The 17,073-nt window shown below is 30.8% G+C and overlaps 1 protein-coding gene across 1 annotated transcript in view; it reads right to left on the bottom strand.

The window, feature by feature from the left end:
* LOC129231304 (vesicular integral-membrane protein VIP36-like) overlaps positions 1–17,073 on the bottom strand; it is a 36,693-nt gene that overhangs the window by 9,552 nt on the left and 10,068 nt on the right. The window contains exons 2-6 of the mRNA XM_054865592.1: positions 15,655–15,770; positions 14,469–14,583; positions 14,280–14,362; positions 13,844–14,005; positions 7,378–7,492 (exon numbers count right to left, since the gene is read on the bottom strand). Of these exons, the coding sequence (XP_054721567.1) occupies positions 7,378–7,492; positions 13,844–14,005; positions 14,280–14,362; positions 14,469–14,583; positions 15,655–15,770 (591 nt within the window). The remainder of the gene's footprint in view (positions 1–7,377; positions 7,493–13,843; positions 14,006–14,279; positions 14,363–14,468; positions 14,584–15,654; positions 15,771–17,073) is intronic.

The raw sequence follows: 17,073 nt of genomic DNA, 5'->3' as shown, positions 1-17,073 counted from the left end.
ATATTATGTTTCGAGAAATTTTCAGCAGTTGTTTGATTAAAATATCAAGTCAATATTAAAATTACGCATCTTCAAAAAAGTTTTGGCACATGGTGCTTCAAAGTAAAATTCTGAGGTTTATGCCAACCTGGTGTGATGGATTATAAACTCGAATCAAGGGTACAGGAATAGAGGTGTTCACATTTGCTCTGATAAAAGCTGCTTTAAGGCTCTATATAAGGTTGTAACAATATTCCACATTGCTTGAGAATGCAGTAACATACTTTGTACTCTTGCAAATCAGGATAAGCTCACTTTTGGTTGGTTACCTGAGCACTCAGGTGTCAAAGGTAATGAAACAGCTGATCACCTTGCAAGGAAAGGTTCAGATACTCCTTTTCTTGGTTTTGAGCCAATGATTAAGATTGCAAAGAATTTCATTAGGAATGCTGTTTTTGATATTTTTAAGGAAAAACAATATCACAACTGGCATAATTTGGATGGGAAAGTCAAGCAAAGGAATTCAATAGAGTTTCCCTAGTGTTAGAGAAAAGGAGCTCTTAAGTCTTAATAGAAATATTACTAAAAAGGCGCTATTGGTCTTCCTATTTGTCACTGCATCTTAAAGAGGCACCTCGCTATAATAGGTGTCAGTAGTTTTCCAATCTGTAGGTGATGCTTTTATAGAGGAAAACTGTTACTCACATCTGATGTGAGCAAAGAGATTTTCTGCCTGTAGGTGTTAATACCTTGGTCATTATTTCTCAAAATTTGGGAGATTCATGACATCCCCATGAGAAGAGAGCAGAATTCTACTTCAGCTACATGTCTGTTTTAAGACTTCTGTTTGGAGATAAGTACAATACTGCAATGGAAAGGTAAAGTGCAGAATCTGCGGAAATGAGTTCGAGACATTGGAAGATACGAGTTTTGGATTCCGCAATAACAATAATGAAATATTGGAATTTGAATTTTTTTAGCGCAGTATTTTTAGTGGAAACTAAATAAACAAGCTTGTACAATAAAGCTCAAGTAGAATAGATAACAAAAATGCAAAAAAAGGAAAATCTTCAGATTTAGCACTTTACATTTCCACGGCAGAATAGACCTCTGTTCTTAGAGCTTGGTTCAGTTGAACCATCTCTTATCTTTCATTCCATTTTATTCAAAGTTACTTTAGCCCATGCAGAAAATGGTTATTGCAAATGTAAATATGTTTATAACTAAGCCCTGGATGTCTTTTTCAACTTTTGATTATTTTCTATCTGCATTTGTATTTAGAACCTAAATGTACATATAGTTACAACTACTTCCTCTCCCCCTCCCCTTTTTTGCAATTTTACAAGAGGTGGGCAATGTAGTTCTCTTTAATGATCCGTTCAATAGGGGACTGTTCATTCTTTTGATCCGTTCATTTAACTCGTTCGCTTTAACAACATTGTTCATTTAAAAAGTTAAATTTTCCCAGCGAGAGCACTACATATATACATAAAGTATTACCAATAAAATATAAACAACGAAAAAATTAACATATCAGTAGGTCATCCGGAGAACAGAATAACTTAATTTAAAAAAAAGAATCGCCTAAATTAAATGAATCAATTAACCAACATTTTGATGCACATAAATTGCAATTTTTGTACATCAAAAAGTTGGTTAACTGATTCATTTATTTTTAAGCATAAAGGCATTCATCCGTTTCTCGCCTAAATATTAGGGAGCATTAAAATTTTTCCACAATACTGATGAGAACAGTTATTAGTTCGAATTAGGAAACCGATTAGACAGTAATACTCCTTATTAAAAATCTCTGGATATTGAATGTAAAATAAGAGACTTGGAAGTCACCAAGCAAGTTAAAAATAAAGCCAAATCTATATAGATGGTGATGGTAGGTTATAGGCATGTTATAGAAAATCGGTTCGCGAACCCCTGGGGGTTCGTAAGGGGGATAAGGCGGGTTCGTGAAAATAATATTGTAATATGCTTGTTTGTGATGGTCTTAAATTCAAGTGGGTTTTTGTTCAACATTTATTCAGTTCTCTCGCACATTGCAAGGAAAATGCTAGCATATTTGCTGTTTGACATAACGAGTTGCGGATTTTACCGCTTTCATTGAAAATGATGAAATTGAAGCCATGCTGAAGAAATTCCACTTTTTAATACAATGTATTAAGGTGAAAGAATTATGAATGCTTTGGTTTTTCAGTAGCTTTTGATCAGAAACTTCGACTAAACCTAATTAAAACATTACATGAAACATACTTAGTTAATATTCGATGTTTAGGTTCTTTACCATTTGAGTGTGGCGTACAGCTATCGCACTAACTCTTGTGGTGTGCTCAAAATGTGCTAAGTGCGATAGTAATAGGTAAACTTAAAAATATTCTTGTTGTTAAAAATTAACTTTTGTGTAATTACTAGAGCTAGTTATGCTCATTTGTTTTTCCTTTTTTTTTCTTCCAATATACGCATTTGCATTTTATTCTGCAATTTTAGCATAAATACACAAAAATTCTTCAGCTTTCAAATGATTAATGTGAGCATTATTTCCTTATCAACCAGCTAGAGTCCATAGACCTTTTCCAAGAGGCAAATTAAGTGTCTTTTATAAGTTTTTACTGGAAACGACAGCGTTTCTATGTGAAGGATTTTCAATATATACAGAGATTAATACAGAAGCAAATTAAATGCAGAACCTAATGTAAGACTGAAACTCAGATATTTGAGCCAAACTTTGAGCTTAACTTATTTGTTACACATATGTGACCCGTTTAAGACTTTTTCTGACTGAAGGTTAGACTGAAGGTCGGAAAAAATAATCACTGGGTTTATTTTTTGTTGATTTTTTTGTATTCATTTTAGTTTGGAGCCACATTTGTACCTATGTATTTTGCTATCAAGTTTTTGTTCTTGTAATGAGCTGATGAGCAACATCAAACTGAATAAAATCTTCAAAATTTTACTGTGTGTGTGTGTTTTTAGCCCATTACTTATACTACACAAAGGGTTCCCCAACTTCTTTTGGATTTTAGATGGGGTTCACGAGGGAAAAAAGTTAGGGAACTGCTGTTATGGAAGACAAAAGGATAGGCAGAAAAGCGATAAAAAGTATTTTTAGAAATAATTTTGGCGACAGAAAGCGTGTGAAGGATTTTAGCAGGTGCGTGGGACAGAAAGTAGAATGACCAAACATTTTGTTAGTTGCCCAAACAAGTCACACAGAATATTACTAATGGATACATTGGAAGATTGCAAATGAACAGCTAAAGGATAATCTTTACTAACAATAAAGCTGAAAGTCTCTCTGTCCAGATCTCTCTCTGTCTGTCAGGATCTCTGTCTGTGACGAGTATAGCGCCTAGACCGTTCAGCTGATTTTCATAAAATTTGGCACAAAGTTAGTTTGTAGCATGGGGTGTGCACCTCCAAGCCATTTTTCAAAAATTCAATTTTGTTCCTTTTCTATACCAATTTTGAGAAAGTTTTTCCAAGCAAATAATCACAACATGGAATAGTAAATTACGAAAACATCATAACATGGAACCGTAACATGGTCGAGCCATTTAACATAGTAAATTGGCGAGAAATTCATCATCCATTATTTGTTAATATACAGGCAAACCAAATGACCTTTTAATTTTATACTACGGGCAAAGCGGTGCGGGTGCCACTAGTTAAGAATAAAGCAGAAAATAAAAAGGTTCGAAATAAATATAAGATTAATTTTTTTTTTATTTGATTTTACCTCAAGTGCATCAATACAATGTTCCAAACTGCTCACCGTTCAAAAGAACGGTCGTTCGTTTTTTAAGTGAACGAACGGATCCATTCATTTAAAGGATTCATTCTTTTTGACCCGTTCGTTCATGAATGACACATCTCTAACTTTTACCATAATGGGATAATTTATGACTATACAGAAAAAGTCTATCAAGAAAGAAAATGAAAAAAAAAACAAGCTCCAATTCAAGAATTTAAAATATAACCAACACAGTAAGGAAAATAGCAAAAGACATTATGGAACATTTGGAAAAAGGAGAGAAGAAGAGATCTAAACAAGAACTAAAAAAAAACAAGAATGGGAGTGCTTCAAAATGGAAAATTCTAACAGTGATCAAGAAAAGAAGACAGGCAAAATTCCTGGATTTTTGACATTTTGAACAATTATGCTTCTCAGACACTGGTGCTCAGAGGAGCAGGGGTCAAAAATCAAGGGATGCAGACATCATTCAACGGTTAAGTAAAAATAATAAGCAATTGTATTGCTTAAAAAGAAAAAAAAAAAGTTGGAATTTTTAGATCTTGAATTTAAACAGGGTATCTACTACATTTCAAGTTTCGAAATCCATGACTTTCTATGACTTCTACTCATAACCATCCACCACTATGGAGTGCAATTTTTCAGGGAAAAAAACATTAATTTTTCACGAATATCTGAATTAGTGTTTTGTGAAAATTAAATTGCAACCATCTGATCTACCTTTTGGACATATGTTTCTAAAAATTAAAATTTAAGTGAAATGTAATTAGTTCAGCTACTAAACTAAAAAACAATTTATGCTACAATAACTAGTGATACACATGAATAGTTACAGAGTTTTAACATAATCATTTTGACAAGGACATACATTTTTTCCAACTTAAAATTTTTAAAATTATTTTTTGGATTCTAATAAATCATACAAAATTTTTATATAGGTAAGAATTTACATCTCTTTCAAAATAAAAGCTTCAAACATGCAGCAATAATGATGTAAAACTACTACTGAACAGGGAAACAGTTAAGCTTCATTTTTATTTATTTTTTCTTTTAAATTTTTTAAAATAAATATTTTACTTTATAAACTAACAATCTGAACAATAAGAAACTAAAACTTATTATTTTTTTTAAGCTAGTAGTTTTCTAAAAAATCTGACTAGCAACAATTTAATAATTATTTAAATTAAGTTCACAATAAAGAAAATAAATAAATAATCAGAAAAAAATAAATATTAAATTAAAGTACTCAATAATTAACTTACCAAACATTACCAGATATATTGTTGTCAGAGTTTTAGGACAGGCTCCAATATTGAAAAAAATCCTGAATTCCTGTAATTTGCAGCATTTTCGAACTTTTGAAAAGACCCATAAAAATTCCCTGATTTTTTAATTTTATCGATGTCCTCAACGTATTAAATTAATTTTTTAGACCAATTTTATTTTCTAAAACCTTCATTAACTTAAGATACTGCCAAAAATTAATAATTTTTATGAGTCTCTTGAATAAACACTGAGGAAAACGATTTAAAATGTTTGATTTGAAAGAGAGCAGCAAAATTAGAAGTCCACAAGTTCTTAACTATACAGTTAGACATATAAGGAGGGTTGAAAATAATGCTTAACACCAAATTATAAATGCTCTTACAGTAGAATCACATAGTAAAGAAAAACAATCAAGTGTTACAGAAGTGGATGCAATCGGATTTGGAAATGTGCGAAAAATCAAGACTAACGCATAAAAGCGTAAGAAACGTCTAGGAAGCATAAATTTTCCCCTTACTCTGTAAATTTCGATAAAAATACATGTTTTTGAACTCAAAACCCATGACCAGTTGTCAGTTTCCAAAACTTTTGAAACTTTTTGCTGAAAATCATGACATCCCATGACCATTTTTGATCATAGTCAAAAGCCATGATTTTCCAGATTTGCTGACATCCTGTTCAAATCATGTTTTTTGCAATCACAAACTACAATAGGACCCTACTCGTTAGGTTTCTTGTTTCTACTAATGATTTTTATCGCAACCATAATTCGAGTTTAAGATCTCAAAATTCGAATGATTGCCAGGAGCTGCACACTGGATATTATGTGCAGCATACTGTTTTTGCGTAAAAAAGGATTGCATAAAGCCGAGAAGGTAATTTGTAATAATTTCGATTCCGGGGCACATAGAAGCCTGCATTATAAGCATAGAAAAATTAAAATCAAACAATGTGGACATCATTCAAAGGTCAAGCAATTTGTGATTGCTCAAAAAAAAACAGGGAGAAAAAATTAAACAAAGAAAAATGAAAAGAATTAGAAGCCAAAAATAAAAAAGTGAAGAGATCTTTAGATTTGCTACTGAAGCAGTAGTCAGAAGAGCTCAGTGGATTATTAATAAAAGATGAATCCCATTGCTGATGGAAGTGGTTGAAGAGCAGATGACCTTATCTAAAGAGGCATTGCTAAACTCAGGCTCATCCTAAGGCAGGGCAATATATTTCTCTCTTTACTGCACTTATAACAATGAAGTATAAGCTTTCTTCACCTTTCTTTTGGCTTATACAGTCGATGTTCATTAAAACGACCTCGCTGGTCCAAACAAAATCAGTCTATAACGAGAGGTCGCTATAATGCAAGTGTGCAAAATATTGTTTACCCCGTTTTAGACTTATTTAAAAATCCTAGAATAGCTTCAGCAAGTTATGCTTCATTTTAATAGAGGATGAAGAAACTAGCAAAGTAGTAAACGATTTCGGATACAAAATAATTAATTCTGAAATAAATTTAATGTAACAATAAAACAATATATACTTAGTGACAAAGTACACTGAAAATAGATGGCAGCAATAGGTTATTTTTTAATTTAAAGACAATGGTTTGTTTCTGCTTTGCTTGAGATTCTGAAAAAACTACTTTCTATCTTTAGTATTTAGATATAGCAGAAGTTTTCCACTTTTTGAACTTGTTTTTCAAAAAAAAATCTTCTTAATGTCTTCTCATCAATTCATGACTCCCTCATCATTAAAAAAGAAAAACTCTTTTCTATGAAAATATTTTACCTTCAGAAACCTGAAGTTCTCAAATATTAGTTTTGGAATACATAGTCATGAAAATTATAACTAAGCTGAAACTTGATTTTGGACGTTATATTGGAATTATCAATTCAGTTTGGACATTTTAATGGACGTTAAAATAAAATTGCATCTATGAAATAGCAAACGGGACATCATGCATCGGTCTCTTTAACGGAAGGGTATTTGTTATCAAAGATCACTGATTATCTATTTCAACAATAGCATTAAGACTATAGTGGTATCAATAATGTTTTGCATGCTGTCATTAATTAGTAGTGGTGTTAGATTCAAGACTTTTGAAATAATCTTTGTTATAAAAAGAGGGTCAATATGGCAATAACTTTATAGAAAACATGAAACATGAACGCATCTACTAGATTGAACCCCCAAGCAGGAGGTCTAACTGTATCCAGGTTGTAGCATTTGGCAAAACTAATAAATAAATAAAAAGGTCGTTGACCTGCTGCTAACAAGGTGATTTTTAAAATGATGTCTTCCGATTTAGTAAGATAACTTTGACTTTACTCAAAGAAAAGATACTTGTAAAATTATTGAAATGTCTCAAATATTACCTGAGAGATCACCAGTTGTGGCAGAAGCACCAATGAAATATCCTGTAGGTAATCTTACACCTTCAACCCTAAAGCATTCCCTCCAAGCATTTTTACCATCAATGTCTGTTGAAACCTTAAAATATAAATGAGTACAAGTTTTGGACAAAACTACACAAAGTATGTGAGTTGCAAAAATACTATGCATAGGATGCATCAAAGCCCTCTCCAGAAACAAATTCCTTTGTCCCTACTCTAAAGATTTATTATCCTTAAAAAGTCTGAATACCCAATCATTTTAGGGGGTCCACGACAACTTTGAAATTTCAAATTTTTTAGCTAAAATGATAAATATGTTCATAATTAATTTGCTGCACACTTTTAATAATTATGTCCTAACATTCAGTGAAAACAAATTATGCCTGTGCGAAATGCAAAATGGATCACAAAATCATTTAATGTTACTAAATAACATGGCTTTTTTGCTTTTAAAACTGCCTCACTGACAATTATAACCCACATCATTATTGCTAAAAGCATCTGGAAAGACTGACTAGTGACTACAACTGATATTTACAAAACAGTACATTATTCGTCTATTTAAAGTTGAAATTTTCACTTTTAGTCAATTTAATATTCAGGGTTCATACCCTTAAGGCAGAAAAAAATTCAAGCACATTTCAAGTACTTTTCAAGGTAAAAAATTTTGTTTTCAAGGCAATATCATAAATTTGTACTAAAAATATTGTATGCAGATTTCATTTACTACAAACACATAGAAATAAGGCAATAATACAAAAAAGTATAGGAAAACAAAATTGCTTTTTCTACAACAAGAGACGTTTTGATGAAAGATCTACTGCGTTGAAAGTTTTTCTGAAAATGTTTGAAAAGTTTGGTCATAAAGAGAAGCAGATACCAAGAGGTTTAATTTTGAGGTTTGCAAAGGTTGCAGCAGTCAGAGGTTTGCATATTTTCTAGAATCAGCAAATTAATACTTTAAAAAAAAAAACCTTTCATAAGTGCTTTTAACTTTTATGGGAAGAAACTTAAATACCTAAGCTCAATGGCATTGCCAGAGAGCAGTTTTTGAAGTCACCCCCCCCCCCCCCCCCCCCCCCGGTTTCAACATTTATTTCCAATATCTATACAGTGGTTTATTACACTATAAGGGCAGTTAGGACAAAAACACTACCCAGAAAGTTATTTCAGTTTGCACTATTAAGTTCTGAAAATATCAGGTTTGCAAATCATTTATAAGTATGCAAATCAATTATTCGTATGTATTTATTAGCTGTTGAGCCAATAAGGCATTTCAACTGTCCTCGAGTAAATTTAAAAATTAGGAAGCAAGAAAAGTTTATGAACGTCCACAGTCCAGTCTCTACACCTCAAAATATACAAAAGCAGCTTAAGCAGTGATAAATTACTCTGAATGCAAACTTGAGCCTATTCAGCTTTCATTGATTAACTTGCAATAGACAATGAATGTGCAAGTTCAGATTTATAGAGCCATATTTCGAAATTGAAAAGATTCACAAGAAGTTGACATATATTATGACAAAAGTAGTTTTATTTTTAGAAAAAAATGGGTTATTGTTGAAATTAGAATTTAAATTTAGAAAGGCAATAATATTCAGGTGTAATTGTGATTTGTGAGTTCATAAAAAATTACCTGAAAGTTTCAAAGAGCAAAATGGGGCGAGGGGGGGGGGGGAGAATAATTTTTAAAACTAAGCCCCCTATTACTTGAATATACATATGTACAACAATAACTTTTGCTATGCATACAATTCATAAAATAGTTTATTAAGTCAAAATATTCTGCATAGAAATACCATGCCCAGTGCCTGTTGATAACCAGCAACTGGCACTGGGCCTAGCTAGGCTGGTACTGGTCAATTTATTAGATCCAAATGAAGATGAATGACCCTCCTTAAGCTATCTACCCCTTTGCTGATTAAAGCCTCTTTCAGTAAGCTCCAAGTACCCACAACGTTAATAAAGTAGTAATTTTGAACTTTTGAGGAAAAGGGGAAAATTGGAGATATAGGGAGGTGTAAAAGTATAAAAACGAACACTACACGATTTCAAGTGAATAATCATAACACAACCACCCCTGTTATACACCTTATTTATTTTAGCAGACATAAAAAATAATGTACTTATAAATAAAATTATATAAATCAACTTTATATTTAAAATACAAACTTTAAGTTAATTTGTTAGGTGCTCAACTGCTGAAATTTAAAATTTTTTTTTAAAAATCTGTTATGACCAAAAATTAGGTAAAGATAATCATTCAAAATTGCAAAAATAAATAAGCAAATAATTAAACAAGACCAAGGTAATAAATTCTTTAACTCTTTAGTTATTAAAATAAAAAATAAAATAAGCTAATCTGATGTAGCAGTCAAAATAACTACTAATTGCCAAAAATATAAAAATATTTACAAATACAAAAGGAATGAAATCTCAAACAAGGGAAGCAAATTTTCGCGAATTAAGTTTAATGTTGTCATGTTTCCCATAAAATAAACTTATATTTTACTGAAATTAAACATAAAATATGCTAATCTACGGTAGCAAATATGAAAATAACATCCGATTAGATAATATATTTAAATATTTGCAAGATGCAAAAAGATTGAAATTTCAAACACGAGAAGCAATTTTTCGCAAAGTCTGAGTTCGTTCAAGCTGGCATGTTTCCCATGAAATAAATTTATTTGTTTTTTATTAAAATTAAACAAAAAATATACTAATCTAAGGTAGCATATGCGAAACTAACATTTGATTAGCCAAAATATTTAAATATTTGCAGGATGCAAAAAGATTGAAATTTCAAACACAAGAGCAATTTTCCGCGAAACCCGAGTAAGTTCAATGTTGTCATGGTTTCCAAATTAATACCTTTGTTAATTAATGAAATAAAACCAAAAAATAAACTAATCTAAGGTACCATATGTCAAAATATCTTTCGGTTGTAAAAAACATCAAAATATTTACAAGATGCAAAAGTGTTGAAATCCCAAACACGGAAGCAATTTTTCGCGATGTTGCATACTGAACACATGTTCAGAAAATTGCATTGGTGAAATACTTTTTTAAAACTTCTAAGCACAATTCGTTGATTTTTGAGAGAATTTAAGCACTAAGAAACTTTTTCAAGGTTTTAAAACTTTTTCAAGGTTTTCAAGCACTTGAAAATGAACTTTTTTTTTCAAGCACTTTTCAAGGTTTTTCAAGGGCGTACGAACCCTGATATTTTTAATTTTGAACCAATTTTGCTCTTTTATTTTGTTCAATTCTACTTTTAATTCAAAGTTGAAAACACTAGCCTAAATTTAAGTACTCTAATTTGCTTCTTTCTTTTTTTTTTGGTTTTGATGAGAAATCACAATTGTCAATTTAAATAATTATTTCGGATACAATGGACCCCAGACTGTCTGCATATATTTTTGGTCCTTGAAGCAAGGTACTTGCGATGATTAAAAAAAAAAAGGCTCTAAGCTTCCAATTAATTTCCAAGTTCTGAGAAGTATGATGCATCATATTGAAGCATTGAAGAAGGGTCTTCATGAAAATAGGACAAAATGAAAACAGCATTACAGGTCAAGAAGGAAAGTTGCAATGGAGATTTTTTTTCTATATGTAAAGAACAGTGATATTTTCTAAAACATACAACTCTGCATTAAGATTCAAAACAGAACTTCTCACCATCATCATCATGTCCACCAGCAAAAAAATTCTTGGTATGCCAGCACACCATCAAGGAACTGATAGCAAATATGGTTCCATCACTGTCAATTTAATGTATGAGCTGTTTATGGCTTAGCAAGTACACAAACAGTTGAAAACATGGCACTTGATGCATACTGCAGCCTGCATTTGTTTGCCATTTTTGGTCAGTTTGCTGTCTTTATATTGGAAAAATCATTTTGTATCATGTTTTAGACGATCTTAAAATAATCTTCTAAGGCACTAGATATATCCTTGTTTAAATGACTCATACATAATTTCGGTCATGTTGATTTTAGCAAGCTGAAAGGTGTAGATCACTGCCAGCATATTGTACATGTTATCCAACAGATAAATAAAAATGAAAAAGTCAATGAAAATAGCCAAAATTGAACGCATTTTATACGCAGTGTGCTACATGAATTAAACTGAAATTAGAAAGTCATTAATATATGGAGATTTCTTTTTTTTTATTGCACCCCAAATCAATCTTAATTTTATTTTTATTAGAATAGACTAATTATTTTTTTCTTCATAATGCTGGTTTTTCTTCTCTAAATTTTCATCTTTAATGGGCCAGGTAGACCACATAGATAATATTCAAAACTAGTAAAACTTTATGTACATATTTTTTTGGCAATTGGAAAAAAAACAACATAGGGACAAACAATTTCCAAACAAGGCGTTTGATGCATCATACTATGCGTCAATTTGTCAGCATTAACTACAAGACTAAGTTATTTTAAGTTTTTTACAAATATATTTTTACAAAACAATGTCAGAGAACTAATATCTAATGAAAAGCAAATTTATAAATTATAATACTTTTTTCCTCTTTCCAAATAAGTCCATTAAGAACTGTACAACAGAAATAAAATTCAAAATAACACAGTTTGGCTTTGTATTCGCTGTCACTTTTCAACCATTTAATTTTGGTAATGCTTACCAATGAATCAATGACAAAGGTGCCTAGAGGAGCATATTTTAAACTGAGATGAATATTTTAAAAGTGAAATTAAAATTATTTCAAATTCTGAAATGTAAGAAAAATCATTTAAATGTTTGTTGAATGCATTAACAGTTACTGTTAATCACTTTCCTGTTACTCACTGAATTTCATTACTTATTTCAAAATCCAGAAGTAAATAGGGGAAGATTTAAATGAACCATGAAAATTGCTACTTCTCGAAACAGTTCCAGAATAATTAAAGACTTGAATTACCCAGCTTTGCTGGAAAATTGTTACCGCTTTTATTTTCTTATTTAGTTAAATGTGGTTCCAGTGATTTTTATGATATTTAACTAAAAACTGTTAATTGACTGAATCTGACTAAAGAAAAAGAATGAAATTTGTTGTTGCAGTGAGTACCTAAGTATATACTATATTTAATATTTTACAGGCACCTTTTTATTTTATTTGACGAAAATTCAAACTAAGTGCTTTAAAGCCGAATAACATTCTGTTCAACAACATATTAGGGGGAACAGAAGGAAATGTGATTCAGACAATTATGTGTCAAAAGGCTGAAGTGTAAACAAGATTGAGGAAGATGAATGCTCATAACCAGCTTAGATCGACAGCCTAAGAAAATTGTTACCAGACTGGGATAGTGTGCTGAGAAAATGCTTGGGTCATGCATAATCTTTGTGCAAGGGGGGGGGGGAGTTGACTGATTCACCACATGCAACTTAACTCATTGTTCAACAGCACTATATTGAAGCTGATAGTTTTCCGATTGTTTGATAACTAGAGATGGGAAATGGGGTCTCTATGATGACCCAAAACCTAAAAAGGCAGTGGCTCACCCTGAATGAAATGCTAAAAAGTAATATTAAACTGTCAAAACCTTAAATAAAGGCACTTTCAATGTAACCACTTTTGAAGGCCAATTTTATCAACACCATCTAAATTTAAAAAGTTTGAAAATTTGGATGGTATCCAAAATCCTATCATTAGATATTTTTAACAAAACAAATAATTTTTCATTGATCTAATCCAGCATTGAAAATTGGTACTCTAGATGACAAAAGGTTATTGGCAATGAAGGTAATATTATTGGATAAAAATAAAAGTTTGTTACTAATTTAGGTATGACCTTAATGTAAAAAAGAATATTGCTTTCTAGTTTTTTTTTTAATATTTCATCTTTCTATGTTTTTTTTTATCTTTCTGTATAGGTGGAAAAAAAATTTAAAAAAAAAAAGATATTTTAATACTGTACTTTTACAAGCACCATTACTACTGTCATCATCAATATATTTAAAATTTATTTTATTGTGTATGAATTTTCAGATCCGTCATTTGATAAAAGTTTAGGTTGACCTGTGCCGACGGAAAATTTGAACGTAAAAATACAAATACGCACTTTTTCTTTGAAAAATGTAAAGCTCATAACTATGTGGAAAAAAACAGCCACAAAAGCATATACAATACTCTTATCAACCCAAATGCTGAAACGCCATATGTAAATAATAGTTGAGCTATTGAGGGCAAATATGGTGTTAGTCAACAAAACAAGATTTTGAGTTAATGAATGGTTAATTAACCACTTTTGCACAAAACACTGCTACTCTTCCGTTTTAATATTACTGTCTATCTGTAAATGGTTGAACCTACACTAACTTCACCTACACCACTATTGCATAAGTATGAGATTAAAACTAATTTTTGATGGTGCAAGCACAAATTATTTTAAAAAATCGACTTAACACCATTTTCGCTCTCAACAGCTCAAATGATACCTACTGTCAGGACATCTTTTTCGTAGCGGATTGATATATGAGTATCATAATCAGAATTTCTGAATTTTGCTTCACATCCATCTAGTTCTGTATGAGTACCATCTCTGTCATGGTCGTAAGACAAAGAGCCATTGTTAACCATAGCCGATATGTATGGATGACCATGCTGAAATAAATAAAATTTTACTAGTAAATATTTTTCAAAAAAAAAATATATATATATATATATACATACATAAATGATAAAAATTAAATGCTCGGCATTAGAATTATAATTCAATAAGAGTGTAATGCAGATTGATTATACAACAATACAACAGTTGGTTTGTACTTCTACAAGAATCCTAGCAGGAGTAGTCCATGTAATACATTTTACTAATTCAAAATATTTTAAGCAATTTAATCAAAATTCAAATACGTTACAAGCATAAATTACTTACGTTATGAGGACCATTTTGATTGGCATAAGTGTCTAAAAATATTCCTAATCCTTGGAATTTATCCATACTTCCAAAAACTTCACCTAAAAGTAAAATATTATAAGAACAAAAAGTTTTGAGTAGGAATTCAAAAGTTAGTTCATGAGATACATGATTTAGAATGTACAGTTTCATGAAAATTTCACGTACCAGCAGTAAGAGCCTGCTTAGCATACCATATAGCCAGTCCATCACCAAACAAGTCTTTACCTTTTCCATAAACTTTGAAATGAACTTGAAGCTCCCAATTTCTAACTTTACAGGGCTGTAATTCAAATAATACTTTAAACACACGCTTCTTCGGAAAAGCATTGATGAGTAGAGACAAAATATGTCTAAAAAGTACAACTATTATTTCTAAAGCAAATTCTGAAAGAAATACAGAAAGTGTTCATTTCAAAGCTGCAACTGAGATACAGTTAACCCTTGTTTATTGAGGTTAATTCGTTCCAGACTTCACCGCAATAACTGAATTTCCGTGAAGTAGGATTCTGTATTTATAAACCGAATATTTTCCTAATTAGAGGGCATAAAACTTACTGACGACAATTTAAATAGGTTTTTAACATAGTTTGAGCCCCCTAGACATGAAACAGCACCCTTATCCAACATTACATTTGTATTACTCAACATATTGCACAAAATATGAGAAAATGAGATGTATTAGACAGAATCGATATCACATTAATTATTGGGAAATAAAGTACACACACACACACACATGCAGTTCTTACACACTACTACTAACCTATGAAAGTAACTCAACTTCAACTTGTTCAATGATGAATTTCCAGTTAGTGAACGTATGTGCCCCCTTTCTTCCTATACATTTATCTTCATCAAAGGTATTACACATACAGCTTAAAAAGCTAGTAGTACGTTGTTGAACACCATTAGAGACGTATTTATCCCCTAGTAATAATACAGTGATTTATACTTTGCAGTTAGCGTTTAAGGTTAAATTGAGATAAACTTTATTCGGCGATTTTAAACCTCCACTTCCTCAACTAGTACAACTACAGTACCTAAGAAGAGCTTACCTTACTTAAAAGACATAATTTGCAATTTTCTTGTAAGAAAAAGTTTACACGAGAACATAAAAAAGGCTCATTGCTATAATTGAAAAAAAAAAAAACACGATGTAGTGAAACCGCGAAAGTCGAAGCCTGAAATAATGAGGGACAACTGTACTCCAATTATTTAATCCTTTTACTGTAATGCAGTGTGAGTCTTTATTCACATTAAATGATAAGTACACAAACAATGATTTCAGACCGAAAAAAGGATTGAACATTAAGATTTTTAAGATCATAAAGAACAACAAATAAATACTTACAACATTGTTCCAAATAGCACCACTTTTACTCTGTATATCAGGTGTTAGTCGAATGTAATTATTAGTGATGATGACACTACCCATAAAATCCCAAAATGGAATAGAAATACCGGAAGCTATTTAATAAAAAAAGAATACATAAGAAAAACAATATACAGCCTGAGTAAAAACTTTAAGGCCAGTTCATTTTTTTATGAAAATTAGAAAATAAAAGTAAATTGATTTTAATACTACTGTATTATTAATTATTAATGTTCATTGGTAAGAAATAACTCAACAGACAGGATTTGTTAAGTATGCAATTACAAGAAAAACAGTGGTATATTCATAGTTAGTATTTTAGCCTAAGTAAAAACTTTAAAGACTTATTTTTTTTTTAACTGCAGGTACACTATCCTGGAATAAATATGACCTCAATTACCAAAATTATGGAAACCCTTCAACTTGTAGTTTTATCATTACAGGGGTCTGTCCAGGATTTTTCACAGGGTCCGTTTTTTGTGAAAAATCAAATAATTTTGTGAAAAATGAATTAATTTTGTGAAAAATCAGATAATTTCGCAAAGAAAAATTTTTTTTTTCTTTTTAAACAAAATTTTAGAATTTAGAGATGGCACAAACTGCATCAATTAAACTTAAAGTTGAGTGTTTTCCTCTTCTATGTCGAGAAAATCATTCTGGGGTGTTTTTCTGATATTTGGCGGGGGTGGGGGGGGGGGGTGGCATCGCTCTCTCAATATCAATATTTATCTACTATTCTACATTATGTTAAATTATACTAGAAATATTTCTGTGCAGTATTTAAAATAATTGTAACAAAAAAATAAATAAATAAAATTCAGAATAGGGTTCAACATTTAACTTTTTGACCCAAGACATTCTTAAAAAGCACAGAATTTCGTTTAAAACTTATAAATTCCGTGATTTTAACAAAAATAAAAAGATATTTTAATTGTTTACCTCTCAACAAAGCATAATAATCATCAAAAATTCGAAAAATTGGATTCCCATAGCGGATGCAAAGAGATCGCAATTCTCAAAGTAAAGGCATCAAAAGTATAAAAGCGGCTTGTAAAAGAAATATTTTTGATAAAATTATTTCAAAATTGCATTTTAGAGTCCTATGACAAACATTTCATTAATATCTGTGGACACAGTTGAAGCAAAAAAAATAAAATAAAATAAACCATCTATTCAGCATTTTAATTTTTGACTCATAACAGAAAATGGAATTTTGCTTTAAAAACTTGACGAGAGAGTTCTAACAGAAATAAAGAGATTTTTCATTTATTTGCATCCTAATAAAGCGAAGTTAGCTTGAAAAAAGAACAAAATATAATTCTCATATCGGATGTTAAAAGATAGCATTTTTCAAAATGTAGACATCTAAAGAAAAAAACGGTAATTAAAAGAGTTTAT

This window comes from Uloborus diversus, chromosome 10 (genome assembly GCF_026930045.1).
Source record: "Uloborus diversus isolate 005 chromosome 10, Udiv.v.3.1, whole genome shotgun sequence".
Classification (NCBI taxonomy): Eukaryota; Metazoa; Arthropoda; class Arachnida; order Araneae; family Uloboridae; genus Uloborus; species Uloborus diversus.
Note: the sequence above shows the minus strand (reverse complement) of the source record. Positions and strands in the feature narration are given on the sequence as shown.